This window comes from Maylandia zebra, linkage group LG3, assembly GCF_041146795.1.
Source record: "Maylandia zebra isolate NMK-2024a linkage group LG3, Mzebra_GT3a, whole genome shotgun sequence".
NCBI lineage: Eukaryota > Metazoa > Chordata > Actinopteri > Cichliformes > Cichlidae > Maylandia > Maylandia zebra.
The window spans coordinates 43,648,603-43,665,052 of NC_135169.1; the positions used below are offsets into that span (position 1 = coordinate 43,648,603).

The 16,450-nt window shown below is 40.9% G+C and overlaps 1 protein-coding gene, 1 long non-coding RNA gene and 5 other non-coding genes across 9 annotated transcripts; 1 reads left to right on the forward strand and 6 right to left on the reverse strand.

Annotated features, from left to right (window-relative positions):
• Positions 1 to 4,273: 4,273 nt before the first annotated feature.
• Positions 4,274 to 6,538, forward strand: arl2 (ADP-ribosylation factor-like 2). The gene is made up of 5 exons (XM_004554333.6): positions 4,274 to 4,473; positions 4,761 to 4,871; positions 5,466 to 5,628; positions 6,047 to 6,127; positions 6,216 to 6,538. Exons 1-5 carry the CDS (start codon positions 4,409 to 4,411, stop codon positions 6,348 to 6,350), a joined length of 555 nt encoding a protein of 184 aa, XP_004554390.1. The 5' UTR covers positions 4,274 to 4,408; the 3' UTR covers positions 6,351 to 6,538.
• Positions 6,539 to 6,921: 383 nt separating this feature from the next.
• LOC101481460 (uncharacterized) lies at positions 6,922 to 15,461 on the reverse strand. Of its 3 annotated transcripts, XR_013096937.1 has the most exons (13): positions 15,440 to 15,454; positions 10,911 to 11,033; positions 10,308 to 10,341; positions 10,010 to 10,040; positions 9,601 to 9,648; positions 9,366 to 9,411; positions 9,056 to 9,104; positions 8,764 to 8,813; positions 8,511 to 8,565; positions 8,118 to 8,161; positions 7,565 to 7,603; positions 7,283 to 7,365; positions 6,922 to 7,085 (listed from the first exon to the last, which is right to left on the reverse strand). It is a non-coding gene; the product is annotated as an uncharacterized LOC101481460 (long non-coding RNA). The 3 variants fall into 3 exon arrangements; XR_013096938.1 differs by lacking the exon at positions 10,911 to 11,033 and having other exon boundaries at positions 15,440 to 15,461; XR_001167628.5 differs by lacking the exons at positions 10,911 to 11,033; positions 15,440 to 15,454 and adding an exon at positions 10,806 to 10,828.
• On the reverse strand, positions 7,155 to 7,226 carry LOC111501099 (small nucleolar RNA SNORD31). The gene has a single exon (XR_002721380.1). It is a non-coding gene; the product is annotated as a small nucleolar RNA SNORD31 (small nucleolar RNA).
• Positions 7,430 to 7,501, reverse strand: LOC111501098 (small nucleolar RNA SNORD31). Its single transcript, XR_002721379.1, has one exon. It is a non-coding gene; the product is annotated as a small nucleolar RNA SNORD31 (small nucleolar RNA).
• Positions 8,271 to 8,396, reverse strand: LOC111501100 (small nucleolar RNA SNORD22). Its single transcript, XR_002721381.3, has one exon. It is a non-coding gene; the product is annotated as a small nucleolar RNA SNORD22 (small nucleolar RNA).
• On the reverse strand, positions 8,640 to 8,710 carry LOC111501097 (small nucleolar RNA SNORD30). Its single transcript, XR_002721378.1, has one exon. It is a non-coding gene; the product is annotated as a small nucleolar RNA SNORD30 (small nucleolar RNA).
• LOC111501095 (small nucleolar RNA SNORD29) lies at positions 8,916 to 8,980 on the reverse strand. Its single transcript, XR_002721376.2, has one exon. It is a non-coding gene; the product is annotated as a small nucleolar RNA SNORD29 (small nucleolar RNA).
• Positions 15,462 to 16,450: the final 989 nt, after the last annotated feature.

The following is a 16,450-nucleotide window of genomic DNA, read 5'->3' on the forward strand; positions in this document are numbered from 1 at the left end:
CTCAGGGAGGGGCGGGACCATCTGCTGCGACCGGTTGGGGTGAGAGAAGGAAGACAGGATAAAAGACATGCTGTGGAAGAGAGACAGAGGTTAATAACAGATATGATTCAATGCAGAGAGGTTTGTTAATACATAGTGAGCGAGAAAGGTGACTGAAAGGAAAAACTCAATGCATCATGGGAATCCCCGGCAGCCTACGTCTATTGCAGCATAACTAAGGGAGGATCCAGGGTCACCTGGTCCAGCCCTAACTATATGCTTTAGCAAAAAGGAAAGTTTTAAGCCTAATCTTGAAAGTAGATAGTGTCTGTCTCCTGAATCCAAACTGGAAGCTGGTTCCACAGAAGAGGGGCCTGAAAACTGAAGGCTCTGCCTCCCATTCTACTTTTAAATACTCTGGGAACAACAAGTAGGCCTGCAGAGCGAGAGCGAAGTGCTCTAATAGGGTGATATGGTACTACAAGGTCATTAAGATAAGATGGGGCCTGATTATTTAAGACCTTGTATGTGAGGAGCAGGATTTTGAATTCAATTCTGGACTTGAAGCCAATGAAGCGAAGCCAAAACAGGAGAAATATGCTCTCTCTTTCTAGTCCCTGTCAGGACTCTTGCTGCAGCATTTTTGGATTAGCTGAAGGCTTTTCAGTGAGTTTTTTGGACATCCTGATAATAATGAATTACAGTCGTCCAGCCTGGAAGTAATAAATGCATGAACTAGTTTTTCAGCGTCACTCTGAGACAGGATATTTCTAATTTTAGAGATGTTGCGCAAATGGAAGAAAGCAGTCTTACATATTTGTTTAATGTGTGCATTGAAGGACATATCCTGGTCAAAAATGACTCCAAGGTTCCTCACCGTGTTACTGGAGGCCAAGGTAATGCCATCCAGAGTAAGAATCTGGTTAGATACCATATTTCTAAGATTTTCAGGGCCGAGTACAATAACCTCAGTTTTGTCTGAATTAAGAAGCAGAAAGTTAGCGGCCATCCAGGTCTTTATGTCTTTAAGACATTCCTGCAGTTTAACTAATTGGTGTGTGTTATCTGGCTTCATAGATAGATAGAGCTGCGTGTCATCTGCATAGCAGTGAAAATGTATGCTATGTCTTCTAATGATGCTGCCTAAGGGAAGCATGTATGATGTAAACAGAATTGGTCCTAGCACTGAACCCTGTGGAACTCCATAATTAACCTCAGTGTGTGAAGAGGACTCTCCATTTACATGTACAAATTGGAGTCTATTAGATAGATATGATACAAACCACTGCAGTGCAGTACCTGTAATACCTACAGCATGTTCTAATCGCTCTAATGGGATATTATGGTCGACAGTATCGAATGCTGCGCTAAGGTCTAGCAGGACAAGCACAGAGATGAGTCCACTGTCAGAGGCCATAAGAAGATCATTTGTAACCTTCACTAAAGCTGTTTCTGTGCTGTGATGAGCTCTGAAACCTGACTGAAACTCTTCAAATAAACCATTCCTCTGCAGATGATCAGTTAGCTGTTTGACAACTACTCTTTCAAGGATTTTTGATATGAAAGGAAGGTTGGAGATTGGCCTATAATTAGCTAAGACTGCTGGGTCTAGAGATGGCTTTTTGAGGTTTAACTACAGCTAGCTTGAAGGCCTGTGGTACATAGCCGATTATTAGAGATAGGTTGATCATATTTAAGATCGAAGAATTAATTAATGGCAGGACTTCTTTGAGCAGTTTTGTAGGAATGGGGTCTAAAAGGAATGAACATTAGACCGGTGGACATCTGTGCTTTGGTCTGATGAGTCCAAATTTGAGATGTTTGGTTCCACTTGCTGTTTCTTTGTGCAATACAGAAAAGGTGAATAGATGGTCTCTACGTTCATGGTTCCCACCGTGAAGCATGGAGAAGGAAGGTGAAGATGCTTTGCTGGTGACAGTGTTGGGCATTTACTGAAAGCTGAAGGCACACTGAACCAGCATGGCTACCACAGCATCCTGCAGCAACATGCCATCCTATCGGGTTTGCCTTTAGTTGGACCATCATTTATTTCTCAACAGGACAATGACCCCAAAACACACCTTCAGGCTGTGTAAGGGCTATTTGACCAAGAAGCAGAGTGATGGAGGTCTGCACCAGATGGCCTGGCTTCCACAGTCACCTGACCTAAACCCAATGGATGGTTTGGGATGAGATGGACCTCAGAGTGAAGGCAAAAGGCAAAAAAGTGCTCAGCATCTCTGGGAACTTCTTCAAGACTGTTAGAAAACCATTTCAGGTGACGACCTCATGAAGCTCATAGAGACAATGCCAAGAGTGTGCAAAGCAGTAATCAAAGCAAGGGGATGCTATTTTGAAAAACATGTTTTGAGTTATTTCACACTTTTGTGTTCACTACACAAGTTGATGCCTTCAGTGAGAATCTACAATGTAAATAGTCATGAAAATAAAGAAAAAAGATTAAATGAGAAGGTGTCCAAACTTTTGACTAGTAATGTACATGTGGAGAAGTGTAGCTACTGATTTAGAAGAAAATGGTAATGTGCAAAGCTGTAGTAACTACAGAGAGATAAAGCTGATGAGCCATACCATAAAGCTACAGGAAAGATGTGCTGAAGAGTTGCTGAAGCTAGGTTAAGAACAGAGGTGACGATCAGTGAGCAGCAGTATGGAGAGTAAGAGCACTACAGAGGTGTTGTTTGCTTTGACAGTGTTGATGGAGGAGTTTAGAGAAGGTCAGAAGGAGTTGCACTGTGTTCTTAAGGATCGAGAGAAAATATAGGATAGGTCAGACGAGAGGAACAGTGGTGCTGTATCAGGAAGTCAGGAGGGTGGTGCAGGACATGTATGAGGACAGTGAGCCAGGGGATAGGATTACCATCTTGCCCCTTCTTGTTTGCAGTGATGATGGGCAGGTTGACAGATGAGGAGCCAGAAGTCTCCAGCAACTCTTATGTTTGCACATGACATTATAATCTGTAATGAAAGCAGGGAGCAGGTGGCGGTATGCTCTGGAGAGAAATGGTAAATGGCCTGTATTTGTATAGCGCTTTTACTAGTCCCTAAGGACCCCAAAGCGCTTTACACAACCAGTCATCCACCCATTCACACGCTGGTGATGGCAAGCTACATTGTAGTCACAGCCACCCTGGGGCGCACTGACATAGGCGAGGCTGCCGGACACTGGTGCCACCGGGGCCAGAGAAGAGTAATTAAAGTCAGTAGTGAAAGTGAAAACTGTTCTAAAATAAGCTGACTGCTTAGGAACGCTGCAGAAGTACAGAGTGTGAAAAACAGCATCACTATCAATCACAAATATCCACAAAAAAATCTTGATTTTCACCATCTTGTGAAGGCACCGCTGCAGAAGTATTTGCATACAATGACATTTGACCACATCCACACCAGCTCCCTGTGAGGGAGAGCTATTTATAATAATATGTTTTACTTAATGTAAATAGATTAAATGAGTTATTTTAGACCAATTATTGTTAGAAATGTCACATCTTATTTAAATATATTATGTTTTCTCTAAACAAATTCATATTTTACATTTAGATTAACTGACTTGTTTAATTCCCACATAAAAATGTTGTTAATTTAAATTGTTTTGTTATCTTAAGTAAATCGCGCAAGAAAAAAATGAAACAACTCAGATTTTACTTTACAGTTTAAGAAACTATGTTTTTGTTTTAATTTATTTTTTTTTAAGAAGAATAAGAAGAAGAGGGAAAGAGCTGGTATGGTAAAGCTTTGGACTACAGAGCCTGAACTGTATTTATTTTCTTTGGTTCTCTGTACATTAACTTAGATTAATTCGATTTTTAATTAGATTTATTAATATTTATTAATAAATCACATTTATCACATAATTCACAAAAAGGTGTCATTGCAATTTTTCCAGCGTATTTTGTTAAAAGTTAGAAAAGAAGCGCCTAAGAAATATTTGCAAAAATCTGTAAAGTGGATTCAGTGGTTGAAAACTGTGGTAAAAATAGCTGACTCGTTTATAACTCCTAAATGTAAAAATGTTCACATTTCTGATGCTTGTTTTCATTTTCACAAGATCGTTAACATTTTATATTTTGAAAATTAGAACATTCCCCAAACCGACTCAAATGTGTAATTTCCACAACAGACACAAGTAGGCGCTGCCGCAAACCATCACAGTAGTTCTCTGGCCTCCACAGCCCGGCCACACCTTAAATATGCACACTGACCAATCTGCCGGCGCCGGAAGTTGAAAGCAACCAATCCACGTTCTCTTGCTGCAAAACAAGCCAATCGGTGGCTACATGGGGCGGGATTAACACTCTGGCTTCTTCCTGAGTTGCAATGCTGCTTACGAGAGCCGAACATTATCATACTAAACTTTAAAATTATAACATACATTTATTACAGTATAACAGTTAAACGGGGCAGCGTCACGATGGGTTTACTAACAATTTTGAAGAAGATGAAACAGAAGGAGCGCGAGATGAGGCTGCTGATGCTGTATCCTTTCTGTGACAGGTTTGGCTAGGCTGAAAACAAAGTGGCATTCGTGCACTTGGTTTATTATAACTATACATGTATCAAATAAGAACCCGCAAGCTTCTCTGTGTGTCTGTGTCGTTAGATAAAGATGCCGGATAACGCCTTTCTCTTTATTTTTCCCTCTGTGCGGATTCATCCTTCTTGCTATGCTAGCTGTTACACGTATTCTAGTAAATATACGAGACGCTGATTAATCGATTAAAACCTCTCAGGTGTGTGAGTTGTCTTTAACCTGGCGCGTGCAGAGGTCTGGACAACGCGGGGAAGACGACCATCTTGAAAAAATTCAACGGGGAGGACGTCAGCACCATCTCTCCCACACTGGGCTTCAACATCAAAACGCTGGAGCACAAAGGGTAACGCGCGCACTGGCTCAAACACGCGCACACGCACGTTGCTTTGACACCCATGTTTCTTTAAAAAAAACTAATCTAGTCAAGGAAAAATTTCAAAGATGGTCGATATAATAATCTAAAATTAAAATGTGCCTATATGAATATGAAAGTAGGTATTGTGTATTGTCTTGTGTGAAAACCATGACAAATAATAAATGAAGCTTCAGTGTAATAAAGGAATAAAAGTCACAGGAAATGCTTTATCCCTTCAGATCTATTTGCCTCTATTTCCTTCCGCCTGTGGCGCCTTTTGATTTGGCTTTTATTTCTGTGTGTCAGCCTGTTAAATCCAGAATCAAAGTTAAAATCCTTCATCTCTTAAATAATCAGGCCCCATCTTACCATAAAACCAAATGGGACTATATCAGAGCACTTCGCTCTCAGGCTGCTTGCCAACTTGTGGTTCGTACGGTATTTAAAAGTAGAAGGGAGGCAAACGTTTGCTGAAAACCTCCTGTGTTAATGTACAAAAGTATTCTTTAGACCTGTTTTTTTTTTTTTTTCTAGCTCAGTCTGTACATTTCCATTCATGCCTCCCACTCCTTGTGTTTCCAGGTTTAAACTGAATATTTGGGACGTAGGCGGTCAGAAGTCACTGCGCTCCTACTGGAGGAACTACTTTGAGAGCACAGATGGGCTGGTGTGGGTGGTGGACAGCGCAGACAGACTCAGACTGGAAGACTGCAGACAGGAGCTCAGCGCACTCCTCCTGGAGGAGGTATATGAGAATGACACACAGTGGAGTGACAGAATCCTTTATATTGGTTGTTTTGTTTTTTAAAGGATAAAAGAGTAAACGCAATAGGTTTGCAGTAACCGTTAGACCAGAAGGGTAGGTGTGTAAAAATGTGACACTCACTAGTCCTGAATACCAGCCTTAACCCTGGTATTCCACCTGTCATTTAAAAGGAATATTTTGCCCAAACCAATCAGAAGTATCCATTTATCTTTAATAGAAAGCAAATCTTTAATCGTTTTTCTGAGTTGTCTGGACTTTCTATATCTTTTAAGATATTTTCAAAACTGGGCAACTCACACTGGCCTCCATGGACCCCTAAAAGCTAGAGTCAAAATATTTGATTTCAGTATGAACACGTTATGCTATTTTTAAATAAGCTGCGCTCCGTTCTTTGCAGAGGTTAGCTGGTGCAACGCTGCTGGTTTTTGCCAACAAACAGGATTTACCAGGAGCTCTGTCCAAAGAGGCAATACGAGAGGTGAGCTCTGCACCCACTTGACACTGCATTTCAGCAATGATATAGTTGCATATATCACGGTTGATGCTGACACTTTGTTCTTCTGCAGGCGCTGGCCCTGGATAACATCAAAAGTCATCACTGGTGTATTATTGGTTGCAGTGCAGTAACAGGAGAGAACTTGTTAGCTGGCGTGGACTGGTTATTAGATGACATCGCTGCGAGGATCTTCACTGCTGACTGAATGTTTAACTGCAGACCAGCTGGTCTCTGTTCATGACCTGCCGCCTTTAGTGACTGAATGCTTTTATACTTGTCCCATCAAGTAAGGATTTACCCAGCAGTCCTGGGTTTGCACTGATTTAAAGGAGACTTACCATAGTTTACTTGTATGAACCCAGTAATAAAAGTTCATCCATTCTTGTGGCAAAACACTGCAGTTGCCTTCTTACAACATCCACACTTGATTCTTGCAGACAACTTGTTATGCTTGTTCTTATGTAGTCTAAAGTTCTCTTTGACATGCAATTCTTTGCAAATTCTGGTTGTATCACAAGCGCCTACAGAGAAATTTGGTGCTTTCCACCATTCTTGCACAGGCCAGTTCTGCATAATTTGTCATCTCATCGATCAGCCTCAAGCCAATTCTTTGACAGTTAGCATTTAGGTTTGATTTAATTTGTGCTACAACACAAAGCATCCTGTGTTATCCCTTTAAGCCAGAAACCTGACATTCTAAAAACTTGCACTATTAAAATGTTCTGGTTTATCGAGTCTCCCCACAGTCACACTTGAAATAAAACTGCTTAGTCTGCTAAATTTTAAACACTTTATTGTTTTGTTACTGCAAATTTTAAGTGACAGAACCCCACAAATGTAAACATCACAGCTGTCCACACAATTCCAGTGTAGTTCAAACTGCAGTCATCTTGGTGGCAGCACACAGGAGATCATCACGATGTGGCACGTACCCTCCAATCTGCAAAGTTTAAAAACAAACACTTAGAAACATGGAGGGCAGGAACACTCATGTTACGATTAAGTCAGTTTTAAATCAGAGTACACCAATCAGTCATGAATCTTCAGACTGGGGCGGTAAAACAACCTCATCACTTCTGCTTAACACTAAACCGTTGCCTAATTAAGTAACTTTTCCAGTTTAAACTGGTTACTCACCATCATGACTGTGCGCAATGTCAGTCTCATGACATGAGGTGCTGGACACAGACCACATGACTCCATTGCCTCAAACAGGAAACCTGCAATAGATGAAATGTGTTAGTAGAGTCTGCTTGTGGAGTGACTGAGAACACATTTTAGCTGCTGAGATCAGAGTATACCAATCAGTCACGAATCTTCAGACTGGGGCGGTAAAACAACCTCATCACTTCTGTTTAATTTTTAACTGGACATTAAGCTGCTGCATGCTGTTAAAACAGAAGCAGAGTTTGTACTCACCAGCATGAACTGACTGAACCGACGATCTGGTGTTTAAAGCTGTTTAAAGACAGACAAGTATTAAGTATCCTGCTGAAGCTCTTTTGGGGAAATTGTCAGACTGACATTAACACTTTAGTGAAGCAAATCTATAAAGCAGCATTCAAAGCCACTGTGTTATAAAGTGTCAAAGAAGTTTAAATATGACATTTCTGGGATGTGATCAGAAGGTTTCATTTCAGCCATGCCTTGGTCAGCACTCCTTCTCCATCAGAGCACCAGCAGGTCACCTTACACCTGGAGGGGTAACAGTCAGGGTTCTCAGCACCATGCTAGGCCAACAGGAGGGGAGACCAACTGAGTTGGAGGGGGTAGAGTCAACCCCCTCTTTGACTGTGGTGTCATGTCATCATTTGCACAAACCCAGCAGTACTAAAGTCAAGATCCAGGGCTTTCACAGTCTTATCAGACAGGACGCATAACTGCACAGTTTTAGACCTTAATACCAGAATCATTCATCCTTTATTTTCACTATGATCACTTTTCTGTTGATGTTAACATGCACAGCACCTACCTAGGGCTTGCGTCCAGCTCACAGCTTTGACAGGCAGCTCTGTCCTGAAGGACGACACAAAGTTACATTAGCAACGTTTGCTCACAATGACGTTAGGCTACAGGTTTGTTCCCGTGCAGATAAACATCAGATGATTCACAATTCCAGTATGTTTCCATTCAGACTGTTGGTAACCCCAACAGGTCATCCCCTTATTGCCAAGGCAACACCAGTGGGTTCACCTTTTCAGGTCTGGCATTGACACGAGGCGTAAGACGTGTGCAAGTATCATCATACAGGAAACTTGAGTGACACCCATCAGTCTAAATAAAAGTTTAGAGTCCATCAAGCTCTAAGCCTCCTACATAAAGATGTCTAGATGAGCACTAAAACGAAGCTACAGAGTTCACCCACCTGGACAAACAGCTGGGATGGTGATGGCAGCATCTGGAGTCCAAACTTCAGCTACCTGTAAAATGATTGCATCAAGTCAAGGTACAGAAAGGAGGTTCAAGTCTCACAGCGTTTCCTGTGGACCGTCACTGACTTCAGATTTAAATTTTATCAACAGCAGTTCAGACGAACGAGATTCCAAAATTTCTCTCATCATTTTCAGCAGGTCTGAATATTTAAAACTGCACAGATTTTTTTTTTTTATTAAACATACCTTCAAACCGGAAAGCCTCCATGGAGCTGCTGAAGCAGTCATCAAGTCACCTGACAACAGAAATCATTTACATCACTCAAGTGGCCATGCAGATTGTATTATGACAAATAAAATACACAGATGATAGAAATCCTTCAAAGTGAAAAGCTGCAGTTGCTCAGACGTTCGTGTCGTTTCACATCGGGTCAAAGTGAGCTAAGTATCATCATCACTGAAACTGCGCTGCAGATGAGACGTCTCGTCTCTGCACGACAAGCTCAACAGAAAGAATATTCAAGTCTTAAATCCTTACCTTGAAACTTTCTCGACTGCCTTCCTCCCCAAGCATTTGGTGGAAGTCCCTAAAGGAGAAGTTGGGCCGTTAATAAAAAAAGCAGGGACTACTTCTTGTGCCATTAAGGACTTGCATGTTTGATCAGGGCTTTGGTGACAAACTGCCATGTGACATATGTCGTCCAGGTGTTTGATGGGTGCTAACCCATTTCATCCTTTCAAACAGTCAGAAATGCCTCACATTATGGAACCAATAAATTAATTTAGCATTTCAGATTCAATTTCTAGAATTTCACATTAACCTGAAAAAATTAAAGCTTAATACTTACATGCGGATTTGGCATCACTTCCTTCTGAAACAACTCCAACTTTAGCCTAGCAAAGAAATACGACTGTTAATCATTTGCAATAACTAACATTTACATGTTTGTTAGCCTAAATTAAAGGGTAATCAGATTAAAGGTTGACATCACATTAATCAGGCATATGCTTGTCATTAATGGTAATCATCATGCTTAAAACCCTACTGTGGAATTTTAACAACGGCAGAAAATCTTAACTGACCTCTGAATTTAAGCCACTCTGAACACTGCGGGGTTCACATCAGAGGACCTACACAGAAAAAAATAAATCTTTGTTAATGAGATCTGTATTTAAGCCCTCAAGAAATTAGAACTAGAGATTTGTCAATTCAATCACTGTCCTTAACTTTAAACCACAGTCATTGTCTTATAAAAGTGTTTTAAGAGCCATTACAGCACAATCAGGTTGGAGCCTACATGCTGCTCAGAATCTGGTAAAGAAGCTTCTTCAAAACGCTGATTCAGTAAGAGAGAGTTCCAAGACTCATCACCGCAGCACAACATGCTCATTTATAGCCACACAGATGTTTAACTGCAGAGCCACTGAGAGAGATCATTTAAATTCCTAATCCAGATTAAAATCTGAAGCACTCGGAGCCTTTTCTAATTACCTGATGTAGGAAGTGTCCTCACAGGCCATGCCTGAAACCAGACAAGAAAAAAAAAAAAAAAAAAAAAAAAAGATGGCGCCGTTAGAGAGTTGTAAAAGAAGAAGCACGAGACGATCAGTGGTGATTCCTTCATGCTACTCAGTGTTTGAAATGCTGTCTTCAGCGTTTTTATTCAGTGAGAGAGTTCAAACAGGTCATCACAGTAGCATGACCTTTCACGTTATGCCATTTAATACGGTTACATGACCCTACTCTCCATCTTATAATGCAATAAAGCGAATCTGTAAACAGACATTACCTGTGCAGGAAGCACGTTTCCAACAGCTCCACATCTGGAAAGAAAAGAAAGAATGCGTTAGCATGCTGCAGCTAGCAACCAGCTAGCCATGCCGTTTACCACGTGACCGCTAAAATTTAACGTGCTACTGTTCGCGTGAAACAGTATGAAAACTGAGTTTAACAGCGTCTCAAATCAGAATAAAAAGAGTGCAATCACTGCCATTCAGGACAGGTCTGTGAAAAGTTTCATCATTTAGAGACGCTGTTAGTTGCCGTGCGGTCACTTCTGAAGCCATTAAAATGCAAGCCTGCTTTACGTTTAAGTCTCAATACTGGATGCATCAGGTAGAGAACATATTTTTATTAGTAGTGACAGAAGTTTCAGTCGAAATGTTTAAATTCTGCTGGTGGATGGTTGAAGATTACGCTAAAATCTGGTCGGTGCTCAATGAAGAGAAACTTCTAGCAAAAACACCACGCAGCGTTTAAAATGGCTGAAAATGAGACGTGAACTAACGTGAAACTGCAGCATCACTACAGCAGTTTCTTTCTTTAAAATCATCCAGTTAGTGGATAAACTCTGCAACTAAACTAAAGCGGCTAAGTGTTGCACAAATCTTACCTCTGCCAGAACATCGAAGGAAGTGGAAGAAGAGCGCGGTACATCTCGTTTTTATGTCCCGCCTGTTGGACTCCGCCCACCGGCAAACGTCAACGAGTGGCTAACGCTTATCTTGACTCTCATCTGTATTACCAAACAATATTTGTCCAAATTTATGGCTGAAATAAATGTAAATTGTACCTTCTGTCAAGAACAACCTGAAACAGTTTCTCATTGGTTTTGGTCTTGTAAATTTACGTGTAAATTCTGGAAGGATTTCCACAAGTTTATTACTGACTCTGTTCTCCCTAATCTTCAACTATACTATAAGGATGTTGTCTTTGGCTATTATAATTTTAAAGACAAGGACAATGATGCTTTCTTCTTTATAAATTTGGTTTTATTTTTGGCAAAATTTCATATACACAAAAGCAAAGTCCTCGGCAGAAAGCCTGAACGTCTTGTATTAAAAATGGAACTTGCACAATATATAAGGACAATCTCCTCATCAAAAAACACTAAGGCTCTCAAGACTGTTAACATCTATAACCGATTGAAACTGCTAACTTGATTTTGGCTCTTGCAAACTTTTGTTTATTTATGTTCCCCTTAATTTATTTTATTTTTTGTACTCACTTTTGTCTCACTGTCCTTGTCCCTCTCTCTGTTCCTCATTGTACTACCACAATGTCATCTTTTATGTGATTCCTGTTTTACTTGACTGTATGTCTAAAATGTGATAAATAAAGTTAATTTAAAAAAAACAAAAAAACCCCTCTCATCTGTATTCAGCTATGGGTGAATTAAACTGGATAGAGTCTTTTGTACACAACCTAAACTCTGTATTTTTAACGCAAGAACATCGCTCTCAGCATGTAGCTGGAGAAAGCCTACAGAGAGTGGATTTTACTACGTCACTTCCGCTAAGATTGAGCGCCATTTTTACCTCCACCAGATGGCAGCAAAGACACAGAAACAGGCTGCAGATTTTACAGACCTTAGTGAGTGTGTGTGCGGGGGAAATCCAATTTCTACATCAGACAAGACAGAAAAGAATTATCCAGCTAAAGCATAACATATATTTAAACAGCGAAGCACTTTACTATCAGTAATACCTGCGTAGCCAAATAATGCAAAAGCAATTTTGACTCAGAACACGTGATTTTCTACTCTTCCACCCTCCACAGTGTTATTCTTTCATGTAAATATCCTCCATTCCAGCAGTGGGCGAGATCAGGATCTGGGTATGACTATTGCAAACTAAACATTGTTCATTTACTGGAGTGATTTCTTTTCACTGAGTTCAAGATTTGAACACAACCTTAAATTAGGAATGATTTTTTTTACTTATCATCTCTCATTCCCCTCTCTAGTCTTGACTTGTCCCCATGAAGAGATAATGTCCAAATGTCTCGCTTATTATGCTCGGATTCTCCAAAGTGTAAAAAAAGACATGGTTTTATCTCTCTCTCTCTGTTTTTTTTTAAGGCAGAAAATGAAACACCGTCCAGCCATCAATCTGGAGCACACAGTGCTTGGATGAAGTATGAAGTGCTACCACAACATGAACAACGTGTTTCTGATACTTCCTGCCAGCCAGCAGCTCATGTGTGAAGGCAAAATAACCTGATAGTGACAGCAAATGATGAATCCAACCTGAAACAGTACGTTCCATGGTAACCAGAGCAGCTTTTGAAGGAGCCATCCAAGCCAGGGTGTTTCAGCAGAGGCTGGACCACTGCCTGTTTAAAAATTACAGGTACATCGCCTAAAGTCAGGCTGCTGTTTATAAGCCTTTGAATATAAGGTCCAATAGTGTCCCAAACTTCTTTAAAAAAACGAGGGGGAAGGACATCCCTGGGAGAACCAGACTTGATTTGGGTGACAATTTTACCCAGATAAGACAGAGACACAGGTTCAAAATGGCTAAAAAATGCTAAAGGCTAAAAATAACAGAAGGGTCATAAGAAGGGGGTAAAATATGTGCTCTAATAGATAAAATCTATTAAAGAAAAACAAAGAAATTTAAAAAAGCTTCACAAGTTTCAGCAGAAGCTTCTGTACAGTTGGATTGGGGAGGGTTAAGAACAGAGTTTAAAATACTAAATAAGAGACGGGGCTTATGGCAGTTGTCGTTAATAACACCTGCAAAATAGGCGGATTTCTGGTTCTTAACAATTTTCTGATATTTATGCCAGCTATCTCTTAAGATATCATAAGACACTTGTAGTTTGTCTTTTTCCCACTTGCGTTCTGCTTTTCTGCGCTCTCTTCGAGCAGCCCGAGTGATGTCGTTCAGCCATGGCTCAGACTTCAGTTTAGACCGCCTGACCTTCAGAGGAGCAACAGAAATGCTCACTGACTCGACCTGTAAGAACCAAACACATTACTTGGTGGAAACTCACACTCCCTTTCTCACAGGTTCACCCACTGTGGGCAGCTCTTTATGTTTGAGTTGGAGCTCAGTGATGCCCTGGTTCAGATCTGGAAGGAGATTGACCAGGAGACCAGACTGTCTCATTAGGAGCATGCTCCAACAATCTGAGACATGCATACAAGCACGTGGGGGCTACACAAACTACTGAGTATCATTTTGAGCTGCTGCATAATTTGTTAACTTGATTTTTAAGGTGTCTTTGGAGCTGTAGGTTCTCTGTAGGTTGATCATTTTCATTTCTATCAATGTGGGATCCTTTATTTCCCAGCACATTACCCAGTCCATATCAGTATAGATCTGCATGATTTGTTCCCACTGAGATCTAAAGTGTTCATTTCCTTTAATTTTTTTAAAGTGTATGTTTTTTAAATTTATATATATATATGCGCTCTTCTGGACAGAGCTCGCCGATGTTGTTCCTGGGATCTGCTGGAGCCACTCGCCACATCTTCTCAAGCTCTTCTCTGAGCCCTTGGTATTTCTCAAGCTTCGCGTGTTCCTTCTTCCTGATGTTGCTGTCATTCGGTATCGCTACGTCTACCACTATGGCCGTCTTCCTCTGCTTGTCTAACGCCACTGTGTACGGTTGGTTAGCCACCACCATTGTGTCCGTATCTGGAAGGATCTTAGCTCGGCCATTCTCCACCACCGGGGGCGTCTCCCATTTTGACCTCGGGACTTCTAGGTCATACTCGGCACAGATGTTTCTGTATACTATGCTGGACACTTGGTTATGGCGTTCCCTGTATGCCCATATATATATGTATATATATGTATGTGTGTGTGTATACATATGTGTGTATATATATATATATATATATATTAGGGGTGCAACGATACACAAAATTCACGGTTCGGTTCGATACTTTGGTGTCACGGTTCGATATTTTTTCGATACAAAAAAAAATGTTCATGCCTTTTTAATTTGTCATTTATTAAAATTATAAATATATATTTTAACACAAAAGTACAGTTTTTAAATTTAACCCTAACCCTTGTGCGTGTTGTTTTTTAGCTCGTCATATTGCAGCCACAGAAATTCTTTTGTCCATGAAACCATAAAGCTGCACTTTCTTTTTGCCTTATAGTCTGATTTGTCATAACTTCTCCGTTTTGTGGTAAGCTTTTCTTTGGCTGTCACTTCTTCACCCTGACCTGTCTTATTTGGCTCAGCAGAACTAAAATATATATCTGTCTGTGAAGGTTCTCAGTCATCCAGGTCATCGTAGTGAAATATATATCCTGCCGCACTCACATAAGCTCAGCGATTCTCTGCGCGATCAACCTCTCACATGTTTAAGCTGCGGGAGATTTCACTTGTCATGTTTGCATAGTAAGCTAACGATTAATAAGACGATGTCAGAGGAATTGGTGCACAAATTATCATCACTCACAGATCAGTGCTGTCGCTCTCTATACACAGTTCGCGCGATTGCAAAGTGAAAGCAAAAAAACAAGCGCAAATTCAAACGCAATTTCAATATGTCACATATTGACAGTGGCTCACCCAATGACATAATTACCCAGCTACATTTCTGAAAGAATGCAAAAGCATTGACATATATTTTTCCTTCCTACAATAGCCCGACAGGCAGGGCAGAGATAGCCCCGGGACGTCGGGCTAGCGATATTGCAAGCCCTGTATCTGATTGAGGAATCACTCATCTTTGGAAAAGAGAGTTTATTACAGAGAAATGTCTCTTTCCAAAATAAAAGCTATACTATCCGCTTCTTCTGGGCTATATTCTCAGCAGCATATTAAACATATCAGGTCTCCATAAGGAGAATCCTGTGCTAACAGCTGTCTAAATGACTCGGCTAAAGTTAGTAGCATGCATGCTTGTTGTTTTTGTCTTTGCACTAGGATGATGTCGGTGTAAATGTGCAGTCATATTCGTTGTGTTCCCACTAGTGCTTTCAGGTTAATCTCGTTGAAATAACCTTAACGCCACAACACGGCAAATCTCCGTTAATGAGCTACCCTATACAGAGGGGCTAGACGGCCAACACGTTAACGAGCTAACTGCGCTAACACACTAGTTCCCACCCATGTAATTGAGCATTGCATGGCACATCCAACATACTGTTTTACTTTAGTCCATGACTCGCTTACCTTCAGGGTCATACGTCACATAAAAACCAAAATAATTCCAAACGCCAGATCTGAATGAGGGTGGGGAGGTCCACTTCTGTCTCGCTAGCTTGCCCTGCGCTCTTCCTTCTGACGATGCTGTCTGTGTTGAGTGCTCAGTGAATCTGCGTTTGACTACTCCGCCTAGGCTGCACTCTCGAGCCTAGGCGGAGTAGTCAAATGCAGATTCACTGAGCACTCAACACAGACAGCATCGTCAGAAGGAAAGTTGATAAAATAAATTACAAATTTTGTATTGTTCTTTTTTTTTTCTCCCCTTTGGTTTTCTTCCTTTCTCTCCCCCTCTTTCTTTCATTCTTTCCCCCTGTCCTATCCCACAGTCATGTCTGTCCCGTTTGCAACTGAAAATAAAATAAATTCATAATTATAATAAAGGTCAATCAAATGGACCAATATGATGATCCACTTAAAATAAATCCTCTTGGCATCTTTCTTGGCCTCAAGACAACAATTCTGATGGCTATAGATCCAAACGGGACACAAAAAATAAAAAATAAAAAATAAATTGAAAAAAATTGTATTGTTCGATACATATGCGTACCGAACCGAAAGCACTGTATCGAACGGTTCAATATCGATACGAATATCGTTCCACCCCTATATATATATATATATATATATATAAAACGGAAGGAAGGGGGCCGGGGACTGGTGAGTGTCAGCACCACAGTCCAGGATGAGACAACGAACATCCAAGAATACATTGGGAAGATGGCCCCAACTGACCGAGTGCTCAGTGAATACCTCAGGCAGCAGAAACCCAAGAAAGAGGAGGGAGACGAGGAACCATCATGGAAGGACAGGCCCCTGCACGGTATGTACCACCGGCAGATAGAGGAGGTGGCTGATATCCAGAAATCCTACCAGTGGCTGGACAAAGCTGGACTGAAAGACAGCACAGAGGCACTAATCATGGCAGCACAAGAACAAGCTCTGAGCACAAGATCCATAGAGGCTGGGGTCTATCACACC